Below are 26,707 nucleotides of genomic sequence, written 5' to 3' on the forward strand. Positions count from 1 at the left end.
AGGATACTGTGGTGAAAAATCCCACTGATATACTGCACATCTGGGATTACACTTGCATAGGTGACTGTCACATTTAGGCCACAAATAAGGCTTTTAGGATACTGTGGTGAAAAAAAACCTTTTTTTCATATACTGCACATCTGTGATTACACGTGCATAGGTGACTGTCACATTTAGGCCACAAATACCGCTGTCATATAGAGTTAAAAAAATAATAATTAGTGCAATACCCTACATCAGTGTTTTTATTGGCGGTTAATTATTTTTAACAGACTTAACCACTTTTTACTTTGCTTTGTGAACGCTAACTATGAGGCAAACATATAATAAGGGACGCGGTCATGGTCGTGGTGGTGGTGTTGGTGGAGCCTCTGGTGCAGGGAGAGGATGTGGCCGTTCTGCCACAGCTACACGTCCTACTGAACCTACTACCTCAGGTCCCAGTAGCCGCCAGAATCTACAGCGATATTTGGTTGGGCCTAATGCTGCTCTAAGTATGGTATGGCCTGAGCAAGTACAGGCGCTAGTCAATTGGGTGGCCGACAGTGGATCCAGCACGTTCACATTATCTCCCACCCAGTCTTCTGCAGAAAGCGCACAGGTGGCGCTTGAAACCCATGCCCATCAGTCTGTCACATCACCCCCGTGCATATCGGGGAACCTGTCTGAGCCTCAAGTCATGCAGCAGACTCTTATGCTGTTTGAAGACTCTGCTGGCAGGGTTTCCCAAGGGCATCCACCTAGCCCTTCCCCAGGGGTGGAAGACATAGAATGCACTGACGCACAACCACTTATGTTTCCTGATGAGGACATGGGAATACCACCTCAGCACGTCTCTGATGATGACAAAACACAGGTGCCAACTACTGCGTCTTTCTGCAGTGTGCAGACCGAAAAGCAGGTCAGGAAGGAAAACTGGGTGGAAGACGATGCAGGGGACGATGAGGTCCTAGACCCCACATGGAATGAAGGTCGTGCCACTGACTTTCAGAGTTCGGAGGAAGAGGCAGTGGTGAGACCGAGCCAACAGCATAGCAAAAGCGGGAGCAGGGTGCAAAAGCAGAGCAGCTGTCGCCAAAACAGTTCGCCTGCTACTGGCCACCGTCAACAGGGACCGAGCACACCAAAGGCAGCTTCAAGGAGTTCCCTGGCATGGCACTTCTTCACACAATGTGCTGACGACAAGACCCGAGTGGTTTTCACGCTGTGCCATCAGAGCCTGAAGCGAGGCATTAACGTTCTGAACCTTAGCACAACCTGCATGACCAGGCATCTACATGCGAGACACGGGCTGCAGTGGAGTAAGCACCTTCAAAACCAAGAAAGGGCTCAGGTTCCTCCTGCTCCCTCTTCTGCTGCTGCCTCGGCCTCGGCCTCTGGAGTAACGTTGGCACCTGCCGCCCAGCAAACAGAGGATGTGCCACCAACAACACCACCTCCGTCACCAAGCATCTCCACCATGTCACACGGAAGCGTTCAGCTCTCCATCTCACAAACCTTTGAGAGAAAGCGTAAATTCCCACCTAGCCACCCTCGATCTCTGGCCCTGAATGCCAGCATTTCTAAACTACTGGCCTATGAAATGCTGTCATTCAGGTTGGTGGAGACGGACAGCTTCAAACAGCTCATGTCGCTTGCTGTCCCACAGTACGTCGTTCCCAGCCGCCACTACTTCTCTAGGAGAGCCGTGCCCTCCCTGCACAACCAAGTATCGGATAAAATCAAGTGTGCACTGCGCAACGCCATCTGTGGCAAGGTCCACCTAACCACAGATACGTGGACCAGTAAGCACGGCCAGGGACGCTATATCTCCCTAACTGCACACTGGGTAAATGTAGTGGCGGCTGGGCCCCAGGCGGAGAGCTGTTTGGCGCACGTCCTTCTGCCGCCAAGGATCGCAGGGCATCATTCTTTGCCTCCTGTTGCCTCCTCTTCCTACTCGGCTTCCTCCTCCTCTTCTACCACCTCCTCATCCGGTCAGCGACAGACCTTCCCCACCAACTTCAGCACAGCCAGGGGTAAACGTCAGCAGGCCGTTCTGAAACTATTGTGCTTGGGGGACAGGCCCCACACCGCGCAGGAGTTGTGGCGGGGTATAGAACAACAGACCGATAAGTTGTTGCTGCCAGTGAGCCTCAAGCCCGGCCTGGTGGTGTGCGATAATGGGCGAAATCTCGTCGCAGCTCTGGGACTAGCCGGTTTGACGCACATCCCTTGCCTGGCGCATGTGCTGAATTTGGTGGTGCAGAAACTCATTCACAACTGCCCTGACATGTCTGAGCTGTTGCATAAAGTGCGGGCCGTCTGTGTGCTCTTCCGGCGTTCTCATCCTGCCGCCGCTCGGCTGTCTGCTCTACAGCGTAACTTTGGCCTTCCCGCTCACCGCCTCATATGCGACGTGCCCACCAGGTGGAACTCCACCTTGCACATGCTGGACAGACTGTGCGAGCAGCAGCAGGCCATAGTGGAGTTTCAGCTGCAGCACGCACGGGTGAGTCGCACTGCGGAACAGCACCACTTCACCAACAATGACTGGGCCTCCATGCGAGACCTGTGTGCCCTGTTTCGAGTACTCCACCAACATGGCCAGTGGCGATGACACCGTTATCAGCGTTACAATACCACTTCTATGTCTCCTTGAGAAAACACTTAGGGCGATGATGGAAGAGGATGTGGCCCAGGACGAGGAGGAGAAAGAGGGGTCATCTCTAACACTTTTAGGCCAGTCTTTTAGAAGTGGCTCAGAAAGAGGATTTTTGCAACAGCAGAGGCCAGGTACAAATTTGGCCAGCCAGGCCTATACTGGAGGACGAGGAGGAGGTGGATGAGGATGAAGCATGTTCACAGCGCGGTGGCATCGAACGCAGCTCGAGCCCATCACTGGTGCGTGGCTGGGGGATACGGAGGACGCAGACCATACGCCTCCCACAGAGGACAGCTTGTCCTTACCTCTGGGCAGCCTGGCACACATGAGCGACTACATGCTGCAGTGCCTGCGCAACGACTGCAGAGTTGCCCACATTTTAACGTGTGCTGACTACTGGGTGGCCACCCTGCTGGATCCCCGTTACAAAGACAATGTGCCGTCCTTAATTCCCTCTCTGGAGCGTAATCGGAAGATGTGCGACTACAGGCGCACGCTGGTAGACGCGCTCCTGAGAGCATTCCCGACTGACGCCGGGGGACAAGTGGAAGCACAAGGCGAAGGCAGGGGAGGAGGAAGAGGTCACCAACGCAGCTGTGTCAGCGCCAGCACCTCAGAAGGCAGGGTTAGCATGGCCGACATGTGGAAAAGCTTTGTCACCTCGCCGCAACAACCGGCCCCAACTGGTGATATGGAGCGTGTTAGCAGGAGGCAGCATTTGAACAACATGGTGGAACAGTACCTGTGCACACGCCTACACGTACTGACTGATGGTTCTGCCCCATTCAACTTCTGGGTCTCCAAATTGTCCACATGGCCAGAGCTTGCCCTGTATGCCTTGGAGGTGCTTGCTTGCCCTGCAGCCAGTGTACTCTCTGAACGTGTATTTAGCACGGCAGGAGGCGTCATTACAGACAGACGCAGCCGCCTGTCCACAGCCAACGTGGACAAGCTCACGTTCATTAAAATGAACCAAGCTTGGAGCCCACAAGACTTGTCTGTACATTGTGCAGAATAGACAGTTCTAACAGCCTCAACCATCCATTCTTGTACTCAAGTCAAGTGCAATGATTCTTTGTTTTCTTTTTTTTTTTATTTGTCCCAATATTTTGGGCGCTACCTACCCCAATAAAAAAAAAAAAAAAAATATTGTTGGCTACCTCCTCCTCCTCCATTGCTGCCTCCACCTACAACACCACATTCACCGCCTCCTCAACCTCCGACTCCATATCCACCTCCTTCTCTGAGTTGCAATTGCTGCCTCCACCTACAACACCACATTCACCGCCTCCTCAACCTCCGACTCCATATCCACCTCCTTCTCTGAGTTGCAGGTTAATAATTTGTAATTTTTAGTTATTTTATTTTTATTTTAAGTTATTTCCCTATCCACATTTGTTTGCAGAGCAGTTGCCATGCTCTTAAGCACATTTTACTGCCTTTTCAAGGACTATTTTAGAGCCATTTTAATTTTAAAAAAAGTGCCAATTTTAGTGCCCTAAATTGAAAAAATTCTTATTTTCAATTGTCGGGTGACATTTTACCAATTTTGGCGTATACAAACCCCTGCTGTGCCTGGGTGACAGGGGGCCTTAATCTCTCAAAATCCTCTGTTGTATTGCTGGGTGACAAGAACCCCCTTTTGCCGTGAATGAACCCCTGCTGTGCCTGGGTGACAGGGGCCTAAATCTCTCAAAATCCTCTGTTCTATTGCTCGGTGACATGAACCCCCTTTTGCCGTGAATGAACCCCTGCTCTGCATTGCTGACAGGGAACTAAATTTAGTGAAAACATCTGTTACTGATCGGAAGATGCGCGATTACAAGCGCACGCTGAAGATAGCATTACCACCTGACAGCGGGGGCACAGTAGAAGCACAAGGCAAATGCAGAGGAGAAGGAAGAGGTCGCCAATGCAGCTGGGGCACCACCAGCACCTGAGAAGGCAGGGTTAGCATGGCCAAAATGTGGAAAAGCTTTGTCAGCCTTGGAGGTGCTGACCTGCCCTGCAGCCAGTGTATGGTGTGAACGTGTGTTTAGCATGGCAAAGAGCATTATCACAGGCCGCAGCCAATGTGGACAAGCTTACGTTTATTAAAATGAACCAGGCATGGATCCCACAGGACTTGTCCGTACCTTGTGCAGAATAGACATTTATACAAGCCTCAACCATCCATTCTTGTACTCAAGTGCACTTATTCTTTGTTTTATTTTGTTATATGGCCCAATATTTTGGGGGATACCCCAATTAAATTTTTTTTAAATAACACAAATCAGTGTTGGCTACCTATTCCCCCTTCACCGCCGCTTCAACCTACACCGCCACGTCAACCTACACCGCCCCATCCACCGCCTCCTCAACCTCCTACTTCTAGATCCAGATTGTTATTTTTAATTTTTCTGTATTTTATGTTATTTTAAGTCATTTCCCTATCCACATTTGTTTGCAGAACAGTTGTCATGCTCTTAAGCACATTTTGATGCCTTTTGCAGCCCTCTAGCCCTATCCAGGACTATTTTAGAGCCATTTTAGTGGCCAAAAGTTCGGGTCCTCCGAACCTGCCGAACCCGAACATCCAGGTGTCCTCTCAACTCTACATGTAAGTCATCAGTTTGTGGGAAGGCATTAAAAGAGATTATACACAGTTTTGAAAATGGGGATGGTTTATTTAGAAAATAGTGCCCCATCTGTCCATGAGTGGTGGCTGGTACATCAACTTGGCTCTATCAAATTAAATACAGTAGAACTGCAAAACAACATACAACCTGTTGGACAGACGTGGCATTGTTTTTAGAAGAAGGCAGCTTTGATCTTCTAATGCTGGACAACACTATTAAGTTATACATTCTTCCCAGAGTGAGTTATTTGATGTGATGCAAGAAACTGTTTTCTGGCCAAAACACTGCCCATAGACTGCATATGATAATGGCTTCTTCCCTGTGTGAATTTTTAGATGTCTCACAAGAGCCGATTTGTGACTAAAACACTCCCCACATTCTGAACTTTAAAAAATGGCTTCTCTCTTGTGTGACTTGTCTGATGTCTCTTAAGATGTGCTTTCTGACTAAAACATTTCCCACATACTGCACATGAAAATGGCCTCTTCCCTGTGTGAATTCTTAAATGTTTCACAAGAGTTGATTTATGACCAAAACACTTTCCACATTCTGAACATGAATACGGCTTCTCTCCTGTGTGAGTTTTCTGATGTTCTACAAGTTGTGATCTCTGGCGAAAATGGTTCCCACATACTGCACATGAATATGGCTTCTCTCCTGTGTGAATTCTTAGATGTACCATTAGTGAAGATTTATGGTTAAAGCATTTCCCACATTCTGAACAGGTAAAGGGCTTATTTCCTGTATGAGATCTCAGATGAAGATCAAGATTTGTTTTATTAATAAAACAGTTCCCACATTCTGAACACGAGTATGGCTTCTCTCCTGTGTGAGATCTCACATGAAGAACAAGATTTGTTTTATTTCTAAAACATTTCCCACATTCTGAACAGGAGTATGGTTTCTCTCCTGTATGCATTCTTCGATGTTTCACAAGTTCTGACTTCTGGTTAAAAGTTTTCCCGCATTCTGAACAGGAGTATGGCTTCTCTCCTGTGTGAATTCTTCGGTGTCTCACAAGTCCTGGTTTCTGGTTAAAATATTTCCCACATTCTGGACATGAAAACGGCTTTTCTCCTGTGTGACTTCTCTGATGTGTCTCAAGATGTGACTTCCGACCAAAACATTTCCCACATTCTGAACATGAAAATGGCTTCTCACCTGCATGACTTCTTTGATGTCCATCAAGATGTGATTTCTGAAGAAAACATTTCCCACATTCTGAACATGAAAATGGCCTCTCTCCTGTATGACTACTCTGATGTCTCACAAGAACTGATTTCCGACTAAATTTTTTTCCACATTCTGAACATGAAAATGACTTTTCATTTTTGTGAATTCTCTCATGCTTGGAAAGATCATGTTTCTTTCTAAATTGCTCTTCACATTCAGAACATGCAAATATTTTACCCCTTCTCTGTACAATTTTACTTTTGTCAATCCATGATTGATTATCTTCTACAGTAAAAGCAGGAGATAACAGATGTGAGTCCGAGCCCCTTATACGGTCTTCACCTGAAAAAAAAGAACGTTTTATATTAAACCATTATATTTAACGGCTGCTGTGTGGTCAAGTTGATGGAATATGGTTATATTAGTATTGTATTCTACTGTGTGTATACTGCTTGCATACAGCCCAGCAGCTGCTGTGCAGTTGATGGGGATATTTATAGCATAGTTAGGAGTCCCAGGCAGGTACTATAAAGGTGGGGTTCCATAGAGCTGAATATTATAGCAGACTTTGCATAGCCTGGAGCAGTCCGGAGAAAGGCCAATGTATAGCCCCACAGGGTCAGAACAAGGTTAAATAACACAGACCCACTCACACCTGATAGTTATATCATTGGTTGAAAACGCCTCACTCTAATTTTACTTTCAAACAGTTTGCTAATCCTAGCAGGATTTCGTTGCATAAAATAAGACTTGCCGAAATCAATGTGTTTTCAGCCCCATTTAAAATAATGAAACTGATTTTCAATAGCTGAATTTTTAGCATTTTGTGTGAAGGCATCCTAATGGTTTCACATACTTTTGCCACTCACAGACATATGATACTGGATCATTTTCCTCAAGAAATGACCAAGTCTAATATTTGTAGGGGTCAGCGAACCCAAACTGCAAAGTGATGGTGACGTCATCACATGTCCTTTTGCAGATCCTGCTGAAAGAAGATAGAAGACACTGCGGCAGCGCGATTGAGTAAATTGCCCTACTTTTTTGCTTCTTTCTTAAGAATGCTATTATTTTCCTCTATAACCATGTTAAAACCATGTTATAACGGAAAATAATAAAGTGACGAACCTGAACTTTCACGGGTTTGCTCATCCCTACTCATTTTTTAATCTACTTTTAGGACTTTTGTGAATAGCAGGTGAAGCTTTAGGCCAAACTTCTGCAGAAATATAAAAAAATTGAATGGGTTCGCAAACTGTCAAGCACCACTGTGTATCAGTACAGAATTTCTTTAACTGCTGTGTATCACATTGTCCCAGTGCTTAGGAATTTCATGGGATGTAAAAAATAATGATCACGAGGAAGACATTTTATTGTTATTATGAGAAAATGTACAGTCAATTTATCTCCAGCCTAAAATGGCGGTGAAGAGAAAAAATATCAAATATCCTCCAAGCTGTATTGTAAATTTGGAAATAACTGCTTCAACTGACTGGCAGATATCTATGTGATATAATCTCTGCCATTGGAGAGCAGATAGAGAGTGTTAAGTAAACTGAATCTGCGATTTGTAAGGGAAGAATAAGACACAAGATTTATGAACGTCTCTTACCATTCACTGACTCGGATACAGGGTTTTCAGGTCCACTCGTTGTTCTACCATAACTTTTCTGTAAGGATCCAACATTGAGAACATGAGCTATAGAAAGAAGGACCCCAATTTATCTTAAATCCCCCTAGAAACCCCTAGAAGACATGAAACAATGTGCCCTAAAAGGAGAATGATTGCCTCGAGTGGCGATAAGACAGGATCAACATTCAACCACATATTTTACACATCAACAGAAATGTTTTGATGCATGAAATGATCTGAGCTGATGCTGAAGTGGACAGTGGTGCTCATCACTATTATTCAGTAACATCACAGCTTTTACTGGGAAGAAGCCTTTCATCAATGCTGGAGATTGAACCTTCTTTCCTCCAGCCAGAGAACAGTATTTTTATGGTGACCTCCCTGTGAAATCTGATCACAGTGTTTCTTGCATTGACTGTATATATTTGTACAATGTTGTCATGTCCCCTGTAGGCATCTTCTACTTTTAATCTTTCCTAATATGTGGATTTCCAGGCCTTCATCACTTTAATTTCTTGTGCCCAAAACTGTATTTCATATTCTAGATGAGCTGCACTAGAGATGATTGTTTTTTTTTTGGGTCCAAATTGAAAGTGCTCCAATTAGCATGAAAACACTTTCCTACTAGATCTCATACGGCTAATCTTTTTTGTTTTGTCTTTTTTTTTTTCTCTCTTTCTCCCCTTTCACACTCTTTGATGTAAAAATAGCTTTAGTAATTAATGTAAAGACACACACTACGCACAAAGAGTTAGCAATATTTGACTTGTGGGTGGAATTTCAGGATGAACCTCAAATGCACTCTAAGGCCTAGTTCACACGAACGTGTGTGATCCGTGGCCGTATTGCGGCCCGCAATACACGGCCACAGTTCCGTGTGCATTCCACATCACGGATGCGGACCCATTCACTTCAATGGATCCGCAAATCCGGAATTGCGGCACGGCCGCACGGAACGGGACCCCTCGGAAGCACTACGGAGTGCTTCCGTGGGGTTGCGTCCCGTACTTCCGTTCCGCAAAAAGATAGAACATGTCCTATCTTTTTGCGGAATGGGCGGGTGGCGGACCCATTAAAGTGAATGGGTCTGCGATCCGATGCGGCTGACCTACGGCCGGCGATCGTTCATTGCGGCCCGCAATTTCCGGGCCGCAGCACGGTTCACACACGTTCGTGTGAACTCGGCCTAACCTTTACAGGTGAACTTAATGTGACCTTCTCTAAACTTTTGAATGCACATGTCCAACTGTTCAATGTTTCAGTACTTTTTTCACAACTTGCTGTTCTCTAACAAGGAACTTAACTGCAAAACAGGTGTTTGATCGATGAATCATCCAATAAATTTCCTGCTTCAATTAGAATTGGTATTTAAACAGTCCTCCTCATCATGCTGTTCACATTTTGACATCATGAGGTCAACACGAAACCTAGCAATTGATCAATAGTACCTCGCCATTGCGAGGTTTCAAGCAGGATGTTCTCAGACGGAAGTGGTCACTGAGCTTAAAGTGTCAGAGTGTAATCAGAAGGTTGTAACAGAGAGACTGGAAGAGTCACAGGAAGGCAGAGAAGTGGACGTCCTTTGGCCACATCCCACACTGATGACCGCTACATTGTGAACAATGCCCTGCTGAACTAAATGATGAATGCCACACAATTCCAGGCACATTTAAGGGAGGTGAAAGGCACCCAAGTGTCACGTCAGACCATTCGAAACCATTTACCATCAGCGTGGTCTGCGTGCTAGACGACCTGCAAGGGTACCTGACCGGTGAATGCCTAATGTTTGGTACCTCTAATTCAGTGGCCTACAGTAACATTTTTATCCAGTGACCGCCTAATGTACCTCCAGACACATAATCACTAGTTCTTTTCTGTCAGGTGAATGCCTAATTTCTGGGGCCTGTACTGGCCTACAGTAACATTTTTATCCAGTGACCGCCTAATGTACCTCCAGCAACATGGAGCCAGTGGGCAAATTACAGGAGCGTAAGGTCCGACTCACAGTCAATCTCCCAGTAACCTCCAGCATGTGACCATGCATACAGTGGGAGGAGGGAGAGAGCTGCCCACTGGCTCCTGGTATTGCCCATACAGCCCAGGTAGGTTTAGCGTTAGGTCCCGAGCTACTTGAGAAACCTTGGCGCGGTGTTCGGGCTCAGACATGTCCTCCAAGCAGGATATGTTGGCTAATCTCTCAATTTTACACCAGTATCAGGGTTAGTAAGACCGCAGAGTGCACCTGTCTTTATTTCTGTTATATTATTTTTACTGTTTATCACATCCACACATTTGCTATTCTGTGTAGGATGTCCATTGTGGTACTTGTGATCCGCTGCAGGCATCCTCCATTGTATGCATGTTTGCTGGGGATTGCCATTAGCAGCGGACCATAACTTTACATTAACTCTTACTAAACCCTCAAACTGATTTTAAAATTGAGAGATTAGCCAACATATCCTACGGTGTAGGACATGTCTGAGCCCGAGCACCGCGCCAAGGTTTCTCAAGTAGCTCGGGGACCTAACACTCACCTACCTGGGCCATATGGGCTATACCAGGAGCCAGTGGGCAAATTACAGGAGCATGAGGCCGACTCACAAACAACTCACCAGTTACCTCCAGCATGTAACCATGCTAGCAATGGGAGGAGGGAGGAGTCTGCGAGTCCCACTCAAGACTGGCTGATATGTCCCAGGCCTCACAGGTGCACCTAAATGTAGCCTGTAGATGGAAAGCAAGCACATTTAAATTGGAGTTTATACACCTCCAGGAATCTCTATATATACAAACTGAAAAGAATGGCGTGGTATTAAACAAGCAGGAAGTGCTCAAACCCACATGCAGTTGTGCATATATATTGGGGAGCAGATCCTGCACTTGTGGCCCGTTGCTAATGGCGATCCCCAGCAAAAATGCATACAGTGGAGGATGCCCGCAGCGAACCACAAGTACCACAATAGACATCCTACACAAGATAGCAATTATGTGGATGTGATAATCAATATGCAATCAACTGCATGTGGGTTTGAGCACGTCCTGCTTGTTTAATACCACGCCATTCTTTTCAGTTTGTATTTTTATATATACCATTAATATTGTTATATTTTAATTGTATGGGCATTTTCGCATGTGGCAATGCCCATGATGTTTATTTTTTTTATTGGTTAAGTATTTTTATTTTAGGGAAAGGGGGTGATTTGAGCTTTTATATTTTTGTTTATATATTTTTAAAAACTTGTTTTTTACTTTTTTTAAGTCCCCCTGGGTGACAATAACTGGCAATCATTAGATTGCTTATTGTGTTCATTGATGGGTATATAGCCATCATTGAACACTTAATTTTAAATATAACAATACAGTGCTGCCACCTAGTGGCCTGTATTGGTATATTCCTCTAATAGACTCCAAAGCCTTCTTGAGGCTTGGGGCTATTGGTGTACTGTCACAGGTTCCCCAATCTCATCCAGGGAACGCTGTTACAGGAGCAGATGCACGTGGCTTACGGACTTCTCAGACGCTGTGGTAACATTTGACCACGGCATCTGAAGGAGAAAATGTATGGAATTTGCCTTATGGATGATCGCATACATGTGCCGCGGGTCTCTTTTTAAACAGCAGATTCCCGGCGGCTATGGTGCCCACTGCATGTGCGAGCAGGCGCCATGTTTAAAGACTGGACTTGTACTAAATATATGGCGGAGGTCCTGAAGGGGTTAAAGGGGTTGTCTCATTACAAACACATCTCCAATCACCTGTATGGAGGATAAGTGTCTGATTGGCAGAAGTCAGACCGTTGGGGCCCCCATCAATTATGAGAAATTGGGTTCCATTCGCCTGTATGAATAAAGAAACCGGTCATGCTGTTACGCAGTTCCTCTGGCATCAGAACTACACAACTCTAACCACCTCATTTTCAAGTTAATGGAAGCAGCATTGTGGTAACAAGCTCAGTTTAATTTGCCGATCTGATATTAATTGCCTATTCTGAGAATAGGCCATCAAAAAAAATCATGGAGAACCCCATAACTAAAAAGTGCATGTGCAATAAGGGAGAAGTTTAATAAAATCCTGCAAGAAACCAAAAAACACTACCTACCACAGTCAACAAAAACATAACCATAGAGCATTTACTCCACTGCTGGAGAAGTTTACTGGAAAGTGTCATTACATCAGTCTAAAGAGGACTTGCAGAAATCTCACCTGATGATCCAGTGGAACATTTTGCTTTTCCTCAGGACAGTCCTGTGAATATAGAGGACTTGGACATCTCTCTGGTGGATTTCTCTTACTGGACTCATCTATAGGAGATAAACCCAGTGACTGAATACATTGTCTATATGTGATGATCAGATGATGGCTGAATCTAGGTGATCCTCAAACCTGGTTTCCTCTATAATGAAGGAAGGTCTCCTCTTACGTACCTGGTGATGTGAGGGGCTGGTGATCTTTCATCAGGACATCTTTGTATAGATCCTTGTGATCTTCTAAATACTCCCACTCCTCCATGGAGAAATAGACAGTGACATCCTGACACCTTATAGGAACCTGACACACACAATCATACAGTCATCCTCCAGACATCTCCTTGGCATTATTGTATAATGTCCCAGCATTCCCAGCAGCGCTCACCTCTCCGGTCAGCAGCTCAGTGATCCTGGTGGTAAGTTCTAGGATTTTCTGCTCATGTATCAGTGAATGAGGTGGAGGCTCGGTGATGGCTCTCGGGGTCCTGCACCATTCTCCCAACACATGGGGTGTCACACACTCACCAGACGACTTCTTCACTACTGTGTAATCCTGTGTATGGGGAGACACCGATCGCTGCATGTATTATAAGAGTCCTTCACCTTTCCAGTCATTTACCTGTATTATTAATAGAGATAAGAGTGATGTCATGTGAGACTCTCACCTCTCCTGTTATCAAGTAGATGATCTCTAGGGTGAGGTCTAATATCCTCGCAGCCATGAGGTTTCTGCCCTCGACCATCCTTGGTGGATCACTGATGGAAAGCAGCATTGTGTTTCCAAGAACACTTGAAATGTTGGAGTCCAGTATCTAAGGAACAAGAAGGATTTACTTCAAGCTCACATTTTTAGATCATCTTACATGAAGAATATGCATAATTGCCAACTTTTTGAAGCCACTAATGTGGGAGGGGAGAGGTAGCAGCACACAGAGCACGCTGCCAGAAATTATTCATCCTGCTGCAAGACCCATTTTATAGTATACCCCCTTTACTAATGAGACCCATCAGTCATATCCCCTTTTCCTGCAGGCTCCACTCCATCAGTATATGTATGGGCACCGGGACTGCATCTGATGACATTAGTTCTGGTGCCACACACAGATAGGGCAGCTCTTTGGCACCTGCCGTGATGTTTTCCCAGCACCCAGGAGATTTGATTACTCTTTTGGAGGTCTCCCCCTTTTCAGTAAACCTCACTGAGAGCTGACAAGTATGGAAAAGTGTCTCCTTAATTAGGAACGATAAAGGACTAATGATAGCATTCAGTGGAGGTGAAGCCGCTATTGATGTGTATGAATATGAAAAGCAAATAATCCAGGGCTCAGAGACAGAAAGAAGCCAAGGCGTCAGGAGGTAGGGGTATGAAATCATTGTAAGATATGACTTACTCTACTTTAGAGGGTTGTAGACATCACATCAACTTACCACCTTCCTGGATCAAATGTCCATATTGGAGATAATTCTCCCACCGATAGGTCCTCAGTGTTTCACCACCAGTCCTCCGAATGTACTAGAGCTCCTCCAAGGCCTAATTACTGAATGTATAGGTTTATAATAAGAGTCCTTGTAATATGTTCTTTGGGAATGGGGGTAAGAATGCCTTACTTCAGTAGACATAATAGGGAACATACAAACAGTATAAACTTAATACAATCCATGCCGGATGACAGGAAACAGGAAGTGACATCATGTTAACATTGTACATGTGTACTTACAATGTTAATTTTACCTTCCAAATGAAATTATTAAACAGCAACTAGGAACATCCTGGAGTAACTACCTAATGGGAGCGCAGTCTTGGTCTAAAATTGGCTCCTACTCAACCAGCTGACCACAGGAATTGCATTGTGATCTACATGGAGGAAGTTTGTGTTCCACAGACAAAAAATTCCTGGAGTTCCACAGACAGGAAGCGCCATGTGTTCCACAGACAGGAAGCGCCATGTGTTTCACAGACAGGAAGTGCCATGTGTTCCACAGACAGGAAGTGCCATGTGTTCCATTAACAGGAAGTCTGTGTTCCTCAGAAAGGAAGCGCCATGTGTTCCATTTACAGGAAGTCTGTGTTGCATAGACAGGAAGTGCCATGTGTTCCATTTACAAGAAGTCTGTGTTCCACAGAGACAGAACGCCTAATGTAATGCAATGTAAACAAAAAAGTAAAGAATAATTTCTTGATTCAACTAAAAAAGATGAAGACTCCTTTATGGTGGTATTTAACCACCTCCCGACCGCCTAACGCACGGATGCGTCCTGGAGGCGGTCGATTCATTCCTCCTCCTCGTTCGCTGGCAGGCTGGAGATGCGATTTTTTTTAACCCCTAAACCCCTAACAGGTATATTAGACGCTGTTTTAATAACAGCGTCTAATATTCCTGCTACCTTGTCCTCTGGTGGTCCCTTTTGCTTGGATCGACCACCAGAGGACACAGGCAGCTCTGTAATAAGTAGCACCAAACACCACTACACTACACCCCCCCTGTCACTTATTAACCCCTTATTAACCCCTGATCACCCCCTGATCACCCCATATAAACTCCCTGATCACCCCCCTGTCATTGATCACCCCTCTGTCATTGATCACCCCCTTGTAAGGCTCCATTCAGACGTCCGTATGTGTTTTGCGGATCCGATCCATGTATCCGTGGATCCGTAAAAAACATACGGACGTCTGAATGGAGCCTTACAGGGGGGTGATCAATGACAGGATTTGACCCCTATTTGACCCCATTTTGGAAAGAAGACACCCCAAGGTATTCCATGAGGGGCATGGCGAGTTCCTAGAATTTTTTATTTTTTGTCATAAGTTAGCGAATTTATTTTTTATTTTTATTTCTTACAAAGTCTCATATTCCACTAACTTGTGTCAAAAAATAAAATCTCACATGAACTCACCATACCCCTCACGGAATCCAAATGCATAAAATTTTTTAGACATTTATATTCCAGACTTTTTCTCACGCTTTAGGGCCCCTAAAATGCCAGGGCAGTATAAATACCCCACATGTGACCCCATTTCGGAAAGAAGACACCCCAAGGTATTCCGTGAGGGGCATATTGAGTCCATGAAAGATTGAAATTTTTGTCCCAAGTTAGCGGAAAGGGAGAATTTGTGAGAAAATACAAAAAAATATCAATTTCCGCTAACTTGTGCCAAAAAAAAAAAATTTCTATGAACTCGCCATGCCCCTCATTGAATACCTTGGGGTGTCTTCTTTCCAAAATGGGGTCACATGTGGGGTATTTATACTGCCCTGGCATTTTAGGGGCCCTAAAGCGTAAGAAGAAGTCTGGGGTCCAAATGTCTAAAAATGCCCTCATAAAAGGAATGTGGGCCCCTTTGCGCATCTAGGCTGCAAAAAAGTGTCGCACATCTGGTATCGCCGTACTCAGGAGAAGTTGGGGAATGTGTTTTGGGGTGTCATTTTACATATACCCATGCTGGGTGAGAGAAATATCTCGGTCAAATGCAAACTTTGTATAAAAAAAAAAGGGAAAAGTTGTCTTTTGCCAAGATATTTATCTCACCCAGCATGGGTATATGTAAAATGACACCCCAAAACACATTCCCCAACTTCTCCTGAGTACGGCGATACCAGATGTGTGACACTTTTTTGCAGCCTAGGTAGGCAAAGGGGCCCACATTCCAAAGAGCACCTTTCGGATTTCACCGGCCATTTTTTACTGATTTTGATTTCAAACTACATCGCACGCATTTGGGCCCCTAAAATGCCAGGGCAGTATAACTACCCCACAAGTGACCCCATTTTGGAAATAAGACACCCCAAGGTATTTCGTGATGGGCATAGTGAGTTCATGGAAGTTTTTATTTTTTGTCACAAGTTAGTGGAATATGAGACTTTGTAAAAAAAAAATTAAAAAAAATCAGCATTTTCCGCTAACTTGTGACAAAAAATAAAAAGTTCTATGAACTCACTATGCCCATCAGCGAATACCTTAGGGTGTCTACTTTCCGAAATGGGGTCATTTGTGGGGTGTTTGTAATGTCTGGCCATTGTAGAACCTCAGGAAACATGACAGGTGCTCAGAAAGTCAGAGCTGCTTCAAAAAGCGGATATTCACATTTTTGTAGTTTGTAAACGCTATAACTTTTACCCAAACCATTTTTTTTTTACCCAAACATTTTTTTTTATCAAAGACATGTAGAACAATAAATTTAGAGAAAAATGTATATATGGATGTTGTTTTTTTTAAAAAATTTACAACTGAAAGTGAAAATTTTTGCAAAAAAATCGTTACATTTCAAATAATAACAAAAAAAGTAAAAATGTCAGCAGCAATGAAATACCACCAAATGAAAGCTCTATTAGTGAGAAGAAAAGGAGGTAAAATTCATTTGGGTGGTAAGTTGCATGACCGAGAAATAAACGGTGAAAGTAGTGTAGTGCAGAAGTGTAAAAAGTGGCCTGGGCAGGTGTTTAACGCTAGGGGGGCTGAGGTGGTTAATAAGATGACCTATCCATCAGAACGGCAAGGGGACGATTCCTGGCACACCTGCCGAAGTCAGCGCTCATATGTTGTTTACCTGCTCGCCAAAAACAAAACTGTGGCGAGCAGGTGTAATTACACTTCAGCCATCCTATTCACTTCTATGGGATGGCTCTTCCTGTTCAAGTGAATACTAAAGAGCCTTCCCATAGAAATGAATAGGCTGAGGGAAACTGAGAAGAGAAGGCAGTGCTATAACGAGGATAGGTCATCAATATTAAACAAGAGGTGGCCAGCACGCCTGCATCCTAATCTTCATCAGTTATTGGCTGGCAACCTTAGTGTATTTAAAGCACTCTCCACTGTGGGCAGGTATCTGAGCAATAGGTTCCATAGCTTGCTAAGTTTCTGTAAAAGCTAAGTTTCTGCTGTCTGTTTGTGTACCAATCCCTGCCTGGTTACTGGACTTCTCTGCCTGACCTGACCTTTGTACTGACCCTTCGCTGCCTGCCATGACCTCAGACTGTTTATTGCTAAGCGTGTACTCTGCTTGAAATCAGCCTACCCCTGAGAAATGGTTTTGCGTGACCCTTTGGTACTGCACACCAGTGTCTCTGACTCCCGCGGGTAAGCAGTCAATCACAGAGAGACTATTCTGGGAGATAGCGGCCTGGTGGTTCCCCTGCATGTCCAGATCCCTGTATAGGGGTGCACCCATAGGAATAGCCCAAAGCCAAATCTGTTGGTTGACAAAGTGGTTCCACATCTACTAATTTGTTTCAGAAATGGTGCCACGCCTGTCCATGGTTTGTGTCTGTTATGACAAATTAACTCTAATAAAATAAAATTAACACAGCAGAACTGCATTACAACATGTAACCTGTGGACAGGCATGGTGGACCTAATCCTGGACCAAACCTTTAAGTTATACAGTTGCTTGAAAGTTTGTAAGTATTTTGGAATTTATACATTTATACATTTTTCTAAATTTCTATATTCAACCTAAAACTGCATCATATTTTCACTCAATTCCTAAAAGTGGATAAAAATAACCAATTCAAACAAATGAGTAAAAAATTAGACCTGGTCATTTATTTATTGGAATTTAATATCACATGTCTGTGAGTGGCAAAAGTATGTGAACCTTTACGATTAGCAGATAATTTGAAGGTGAAATTAGAGTCAGGTGTTTTTAATCAATGGGATGATAATCAGGTGTGAGTGGGTGATCTGTTTAATTTCTGCAGACCTCAAAAGAAGAGTTGTTGATGCTCTGGCTAGAAAAGGTTACAAAACCATCTCTAAAGAGTTTGGACCCCACCAATCAACAATCAGTCAGACTGCATACAAATGGAGGAAATTCAAGACCATTATTATCCTCCCCATTAGTTGTTGACCAACAAAGATCATGCCAAGAGCAAGGTGTGTAATAGTCTGTGAGGTCACAAAGGAACCCAGGGTAACTTCTAAGCAACTAAACATTTTTCTACCATTAGGTAAGTTAGTTCATGTTCATTATTCCACCATGAGGAGAATATCAATAGTGTGTGTGAATGGCAGGATTACAAGGAGAAAGTTGCTGCTCTTTCAAAAGAAAATTGCTGCCCATCTGCAGTTTGCTAAAGGTCACCTGAACAAGCCAGTAGGTTACAAATGGTTGGAACAATGTTTTGTGGATGGATGAGACTAAAATAGAACTTTTTGGTTTAAATGAGAAGAGTTATGCTTGGAAAAAGAAAAACACTGCATTGTAGCATAAATTTTTTTATCCCATCTGTAAAACATGGTGGTGGTAGTGTCGTGGTTTTGGGCTGTTTTGCTACATTTGGGCCAGGAGTGCTTTGCCTTCATTGATAGAACAATGAATTCTGAATTATACATATACGGTGCTAGCAAATTCTAAAAGAAAATGTCAGGACATCTGTCCATAAGCTGTATCTCAAGAGATAAAAGGAAGACAACGACCCTAAGCACACCAGTGACTCTACCAAATAATAGTTAAAGAAGAATAAAGTTAAGGTTTTGGAACAGCCAAGTCAAAGTACTTACTTTAATTCAATAGAATAATTGTAGATGTACCTGAAGCGACCTGGAAAACCACCAACATAATTGAGTTGTATGGAGAAATGGGCAAGAATTCCTCCAAGCCGACGTGCAGGACTAATCAACAATTACCGGACACGTTTAGTTGCAGTTATTGCTGCAAAAGGGGTGGGAGGGGTCGCACCAGCTACTGAAAGCATAGTTTTACATACTTTTGACACTCACAAACATGTGTTATTGGATAATTTTCTTCAAATAAGAAAGAAATGACTAAGTCTAGCATTTTTGACTAATTTGTTTGATTTATCTTTAATTTCAGAAGAAATATGCAAAATTCTGAAGGTTTCCCAAACTTTCAAGCCCCACTGTAGATCACAAGGCATCTTCATGTAGAGGTCCTACACTAGAGATCCACACCTAAAACATTCCATGTAGTCTGAACATTATAATGATTTCTCACCTGAGTGAGTTTTCTGATGTGTCACAAGAACCGATTTCTGGCGAAAACATTTCCCGCATACTGTACATAAATATGGCTTCTCACCTGTGTGAATTTTTAGATGTCTCAAAAGACCTGATTTGTGACGAAAACATTTCCAACATTCTGAACATGAAAAGGGCTTCTCTCCCGTGTGAGTTTTCTGATGTTGCATAAGTGTCGAACTCTGGCAAAAACGTTTCCCACATTCTGAACATGAATATGGCTTCTCCCCTGTGTGAATTCTTAGATGTACCACTAGATGTGATTTACAGTTAAAACATTTCGCACATTCTGGACATGAATACGGCTTCCCCCCTGTGTGAGTTTTCAGATGTCCCACAAAACAACATTTGTGGCTAAAGCATTCCCCACATTCTGAACATGAAAATGGCATTTCAGGTTTGTGAATTCTCTCATGCTTGGAAAGATTCTGTTTCTTTTTAAAATTCTTTCCATATTCAGAATATGCTAACATTTTACCCTGTCTCTGTACAGTTCTATTTTTGCTAATCCGTGATTGATTCTCTTCTATGGTATGAGCAAGAGATAAAAGGAGATGTGAGTCGGAGCCTCTCATACAGTCTTCACCTGGAAAAAGAAAAGTCATATTAAACCATTATGATTAATAGCTGCTGTTTTGTCTGCTAAAGGTTAAATATTTTAGTTAGAGATGAGCGAAGTTCATATTTTGAAATTCGTTCACGCTTCGTTTGGTGGTAAAAGCATAATTGCGTTATGGATTCCGTTACATCGGACCATAACGCAATTCTATGATGGAATGCATAACAGAATGCCTTTAGAGGCATTCTGTTATTCATTCCGTCATAATAGAAGTCTTTGGGCTGTTCCGTTTCCGTTATGCAGGGAAGTCCTCTCCTGCATAACGAAAACGGGACGGATCCGTTATGCAGGCCATATACTTTTGTTATGACTGAATGAATAACAGAATGCCTCTAAAGGCATTCCGTTATGCATTCCATCATGGAATTGCGTTATGGTCCGTGGTAACAGAATCCATAAAGCAATTATGCTTTTACCACCAAAACGAAGCATGAACGGATTTCATAACATAAAATTTGCTCATCTCTAATTGTGGTGAAGCACAACTAAAGAGTTAATTTGTGATTTATTGCCAAAAGCACTTAAAGGGTCAAAGTATTATTTTTCTTGTGTACTGCAAATGCCAAATGGTTGTGTATAGGCAGTAACAGTTAAACTTGGCAGTCTAAGAGTAGTGTACACTTCTCTCAGGCTGCAGTCCTGACTTCTCCCCCTCCCAGTCTCCCCTCTGATGCTAGTGCACGTGAACCAGGAAGTTTAGGAGGAATGGGCTGGGTTTAGGCTTCATACTTTGTCTACAAAGTGAGCGTGGCTATTTAATTTGAAGAAATCTCTTAGTTACCTATAGTATTAAAAAATCCAGCGACAGTATGTACAAGTAGTAGAACACAGTAATAGCAGCCGTAGTATTAATAATACTAGTAGTACTGAACACAGTCACACACCAGCCGTAGTGCCAACAGTACCAGTGCAATGCGCCATTGAGGAGCTGAAGCAGAGGATAAGAGTGGTAGTGGCTCTGACTATAAGTGTTGAGCGAATCAAAGTATCCAAAGTGGACTTTGATCCAAATTTTTGATTTGGATCAGCCGTAGTATTAATAATACTAGTAGTACTGAACACAGTCACACACCAGCCGTAGTGCCAACAGTACCAGTGCAATGTGCCATTGAGGAGCTGAAGCAGAGGATGAGAGTGGTAGTGGCTCTGACTATAAGTGTTGAGCGAATCAAAGTATCCAAAGTGGACTTTGATCCAAATTTTGAAATTTGAAGCCAAATTTCCACACGCTTCGTGGGAACGAATCACTTTTTCCTAAAATGATGGCTTTAAAAAAAAAATATTATATTCACTGCATCCACTTGCTTACAGAGAGGCCGCCCGCTCCTATCTTGATTGAAGAAAACCCACCAAAGGACCTGTGGTGTTCGTTATGATGTCATCACACTCGCTGAAGGTCCTTTGACGTGTTTTCTTCAATCAAGACAGAAGTGTATGAGGGGAGTATAAAAAAACTTTAGCCCTGGCCCTGATTAACTCCTGAAAGACTGAACGCGAGTCACAGACTATGTGATCAGTCCGGCATCTGTGGTGTTAAATGATGGGGGCAGCTCGATCGCTGTTCCCCGTCATTGTGCCGAATCCATACAATGTAAAGCGATTTGTGACTAAGTAATTCGTAACAAATCAAATTTCTTGTTGAAGTTCCGTGAAGCAGCCAAATCAAATTTTTCAAAACTTTGCTCATCTCTACTGGCTATATAATCTGTCACAGTGACTTTTCCCCAAGCAGTTGCTTCCTAGGGCCGGTGCTAGTGTTTTTCAGGAGCTTTGGGGAATTGTATACTGGAGATCAAACTGGGCATGACGCTATAGGCATTTATACTCTATACAGCAATGGCGTGGCTCACCAGAGTACCAAAGGATCCTCCGGTGGACCCATGCTCTGATACCATCGTGGGACCCAAAGGTCCAGAGGAAAAAAAAAACTTTTGGGGCTGCTTTTGGCGACAATAAATTGCCACCTTGAATTAAAACCTATTAGACATTATTAATGGTATGAGGGTTGGGCCTTTATTTCTTCTGGTGGGCCCAAGGAACCCCAGTCCGACACTGATTTTATATACTAAATAGGAGAGCATTGTGTCCATACTACTGTATGTACAGAATGCATGTACCAAGTGCAACCTCGGTTACAGTTGTCACCTAGCTTTTCCGGAATTTGCCTAGTTATTTAGTGATAAAACCATGATAAAAAACAACCTTTGCTGGGGTGCTGGGAAAGATAGATGACAACACTCTATTTCAGAGTCCGGGGAAATCTGAGTAACATGGCATAGGGGTCTGTAAAAGAGACTGCTAAATACAAAATCTACCTAAATGAAACCACATTTTTCACTTCAAAGTTCACCTTTCAGGGTCCTGGGAAAGCTGGGTAACATACCATGTGGAGCTGTAATATGGACTACTAATTACAAAATCTAAACCCAAACAAGCATGTGAACCACCTTATCTCAAAAACCACAAATAGTTAAGGCTGCATGCAGCCTGTAATTGTGGGAGGGGCCAGGTCCCCCTTCTTAAACCCCCTCGTACAGCTCACCATCACCGCGCCCGCCGACTCGCACTTCCTGTGACTCACGTCACTTCCGGTAAGCACGCGCCCCAGGTAAGTATCGCCGCACGTCTCCCGCCGTGGGCTCCGGTCTGTCCGCCTTCGGGGCCGTGGCCGGCCCGCTCCCCCTCATCACCTTCGGCCGCCGCAGGCTCCCCTCTCCGCCGCTCGGTGGCGTCCGTCCTCTCGCGAGAGGTAGGGCGCATGCGCGGCCGGCTCTGGAGTCAGCTCTCGGCTGCCGCTGGCCGTCTGGGGGGGGGGGCGCACAGAGGGGAGCTCTATCCCTGCCTCCGTCCCCTGCCGCGGCCGGGCTGCCCACCCGCTGCCCGCCTCCCACACGCCGGACAGGGCTGTCCCGGCTGGCGGCCCTGCCATGCCCTGGGTGTGAGGGCTGAGACAAGCGTGCACAGAGTGCTCCCACTCCGGTGGGGCTGCCGCTGCTGTCTGCTCATCCGGGGTGCTCAGGCAGCCGCCACCCGCGCTGTCCCGCGGCCACATCATATTTGCATTAGTTGCCACCGTGGCAGGTGTATTACTCCCCCACTAGTTAGCTGGTTTTTAAGTTTCCCCTAATTAAATTGCTTCAGCAGCCGTGGATCTCATGATGGCCAGCCTGCAGTCGCAGGCAGGCCAGGTCCCGCTCCAGGCCCGGGCTGGGCCGGCAGGGATAGCTCTCTGGTCATGACCACCATCAGGGTGGTCTGACCCCTGGCACGCGTTATTGCCCATCACATATGGCCAGATGGGCAATTTACGGGCCACACCCCCTCCACGTCCCACATTGGCCCATCCAGGTCGCCGTGCCTGGCCCGGCGCGTCCACCCCCAGGCCCCGCTCCTGCCTGGCTGGCAGGCGCCACGGTCTCCGCCACGCACATTCGGGTCAGATCCGTGGCGCTCCGGGCCCTTTCACGCCCCGGCCTACCCACGGCCTTCCAGCGGGGCCCTCGGGGGCTCCGGCCTTGTTGCTCCCAATGTTCACATGTGTGTTCCTTTCCCAGGTGCCAGTAGCGTTCGTGGTCCCCGTCGTACCTTGTCTCGGCTTTCCTGACGTCAGGTTAGGTCCTGCAGAAAATCGCTGTCGGCCGCTCGCGGGAAATCTCATACTTGAGGGTTCAGGTAGGTAATCTTGGGCTGCTCCTGGCAGTTCCTCTCACCGACATCCCGGGTGGCCGCCCAGGAAGCACACAGGGATGTTTTTCTCGCTCTCAACCTGAGACGCTCAGGTGTCTTCTCTGTCCTGCTTAGCCTGAGGCGTTCTGGTGTCTTCTCTGCCCAGGTACCCTGAAGCGTTCAGGTGTTTTCTCTGTCCATCTTGGCCTGAGGCGTTCAGGTGTCTTCTCTTTCCAGGTACCCTGAAGCGTTCAGGGGTCCTCTCTGTCCATCTTTGCCTGAGGCGTTCAGGTGTCTTCTCTGTCCAGGTACCCTGAAGCGTTCAGGGGTCTTCTCTGTCCATTTTTTCCTAGGCATTCCGGTGTCTTCTCCGTCCAGGTACCCTGAAGCGTTCAGGTGTCTTCTCTGTCCATCCTTGCCTGAGGCGTTCAGGTGTCTTCTCTGTCCAGGTACCCTGAAGCGTTCAGGTATCTTCTCTGTCCATCCTTGCCTGAGGCGTTCAGGTGTCTTCTCTGTCCTGGTACCCTGAAGCGTTCAGGTATCTTCTCTGTCCATCCTTGCTTGAGGCGTTCAGGTGTCTTCCCTGCCAGGTGCCCTGAGGCGCTCAGGTGTCTTCTCCGTCCACGGTGGCTGGTAACGTCAGGGTCGGTCCTGGGCTCTTCGGCCACAGGTGCAGCCACCTTCCCGGTAGGCAGCCGGTGCATTCGGACCACGCCTCGCCACGCGTCCCGGTACTTCCAGGCCCCTTCTTACCGCAGTCCCTAGTCTCCGCCTCCTGGTGCCCTGCTTCCTGGTCCATGTTTTATCCACGTCTCCCTGTCTCCACATTAGACGACACTACGCTGTCCGCGCGCACCCGCGATGGTTTCCAGTCCCGCGCGGCAATGGTTCTCACGTCACTCCTAACTTTTTCCAGTCCTCAGGGCCAGCCGGTTCGTTCCCGTCCATCCTCTGACGGTAAGACAAGGGTGTTGATTCCACGCTCTCAGGTACAGCCTCTTATACGTTCGTCCACGACCTTCGTAGTCAGGGTACACGTCCCCATGACCTCTCCAGCGGCCATATTGTTGTCTCTATTCCAGGTGTTGCAAGGTCTCTGCTATTGTTGAAGCCATGTCACAGGTCTCTGACGTCGACGACACATTGTCCCTCCCGGGTACTTCGGTCTCAAGCCAAGGCGGCCCAGTTGCCCTCCGAAGATGGACTGTGCCGAGGCTCATTGCGGAGTTGGCCAAGAGAGGCATCAGACACCCAGCGTCAGCCAGGAAGGCCGAGCTATACCGTCTATTGATGACCGAGCCCAGCGCTCTTGAAAGGAAAGATCCACCCCCAGCCATCCAGCAGTCCCTGGTGCTGTTGCAGGCCTCCTTGGATTCGCTCATCTCGTCCGTTGCCGACATCAGGACCAGGGTGGTGGACTTGGAGTCCAGAACACCGGCGTCTTCCCAGGCGGTGGTCCCCGTCTCCGATCCCCCTCTATCTCAGCTTCCGGCTCCAGGTACGTCCCCGGCTGCTCCGGTGGTGGCTCCTGCGCACTTGGTGCCGGACCACATCAGGAGGGACATCTTGGCGGGCAAGGACGTGAATCTCGCGTCCATCCTGATTGCGTCCCACGATGCCGCAGACAACAAGACCTTTGACTGCGGGGAGGTCTCGGTGGTCCTTCGGGCCAAGGATGGACGTCTCAACCGCAAGCTCTCTGTCGTCGAGTTTGTCTTGGCCTTCGGCCTGTTTAGAGACGTGCTCTGCTCCGCCTTTCCGGCCCGCCGGGAGGAGCGGGACACGTATCTACACAGGGTTACTGGACTTGGGCACAAGTACGGCGGCACGGCTTTCTATGACTACCACCGCTCCTTTTCAGCCAAGGCCGCCGCCGCGCTTGCCCAGTTTCAGTTTTCCGTCAACTGGGCCATGCTGGACATGGAGTTGTTCTGCCAGCATTTCGCCGGTCTCCGGGCCCCCGCTTGTTCGACCTGCCAGTCGATTTTTCACTCCACTGAGTGGTGTCCTCAAACGGCCACGGCCCAACCAGACAAGGCTACTCCAGGCCCCTCCGGGGTCCCCCGCAGTCCCTCCACCACCGATAAGTTGGGTAGACCCATTGTTTACCTTGGCAACAGCCAAGTTTGCAATAACTTTAACTTTGGTTCCTGTCTCTTCAGCGGTTGCAGGGCTCTGCACATCTGCTCCATCTGCTTCAGGGCTCACCCCAGGTCCACATGTCCCAAGAAGGCGTACAAGCGCCTATGACTAGCCGACTGCGACATCGACCTCCTGGCCCTCCTTTTACGGGACCATCCGGTGCCGGGGTTCGTGGATTTCCTGGTCACTGGCCTCTGCTCCGGCTTTGACACAGGGTTGGTGGCACTACCCCATTCCAACTGGGAGTGCGACAATCTGCAGTCAGCCAGGTCAGATCCCACCGCTGTACAGGAACTCCTGAATTCGGAGGTTGAGAAAGGGTTCCTCCTGGGCCCCTTCAACCAGGTTCCTTTTTCTCGCTGGCGGATCAGCCCCATAGGCATAGTGTCCAAAAAAGATTAAAATAAAAAACGTTTGATTTACGATCTCTCCGCCCCCCATGATTCCGTCATCCCCAGCATTAATTCCCTCATTCCTTCCGAAGAATTTTCCATGACCTATGCATCCATAGACGAAGCCATTGCCCTCATCCTTAGCGCCGGGAAAGGCGCCTGGCTGTCTAAAACTGACATTGCGGACGCCTTCAAACTGCTGCCCATCGCCCCTCACCTTTGGCAGTTCTATGGTATCAGGTGGGAGGGCAGGTTCTATTTTGCCAACAGGTTGACTTTCGGCTCTAAAAGCAGCCCGTGGTTATTCGACCAATTGGCGCAGGCCCTACACTGGATCCTGGTCCACCACGGCAGCGCCCCAGCGGTCATCCATTACCTGGACGACTTCCTCCTCATAGAATCTCCGCTATGTCGGCCATCCGGGCTGCTCTCCCTCCTGGAGATCTTTGCCGCCCTTTCCATCCCAATTTCGCAGGGGAAGACCGCGGGGCCGGTCACTTCCATCACCTTCCTGGGTATTGTCCTGGACTCAGACAGATGGAAGCCAGGCTTCCAGAGGCAAAGCTGTCCCAAATACGGGAAGTCGTGGCCAGGG

The 26,707-nt window shown here is 46.3% G+C and overlaps 2 protein-coding genes across 3 annotated transcripts in view; both read right to left on the reverse strand.

Moving 5' to 3' along the window:
• The window catches only part of LOC120994418 (zinc finger protein 182-like), a 668,524-nt gene that overhangs the window by 590,659 nt on the left and 51,158 nt on the right, over positions 1-26,707 (reverse strand). The window lies entirely within an intron of this gene.
• Positions 1-26,707, reverse strand: part of LOC120994419 (E3 SUMO-protein ligase ZBED1-like) — a 94,578-nt gene that overhangs the window by 42,539 nt on the left and 25,332 nt on the right. The window contains exons 1-2 of one of the 2 annotated variants that reach the window (XM_040422967.1): positions 13,744-14,201; positions 12,981-13,127 (exon numbers count right to left, since the gene is read on the reverse strand). The exons of the other annotated variant lie outside the window; for it this stretch is intronic. Coding sequence (XP_040278901.1) covers positions 12,981-13,088 — 108 coding nt within the window. The 5' untranslated portion in view covers positions 13,089-13,127; positions 13,744-14,201. Of the gene's footprint in view, positions 1-12,980; positions 13,128-13,743; positions 14,202-26,707 lie in introns of those variants that run through there. 2 annotated transcript variants of the gene reach the window in all.

This window comes from Bufo bufo, chromosome 3, assembly GCF_905171765.1.
Source record: "Bufo bufo chromosome 3, aBufBuf1.1, whole genome shotgun sequence".
Lineage (NCBI taxonomy): Eukaryota > Metazoa > Chordata > Amphibia > Anura > Bufonidae > Bufo > Bufo bufo.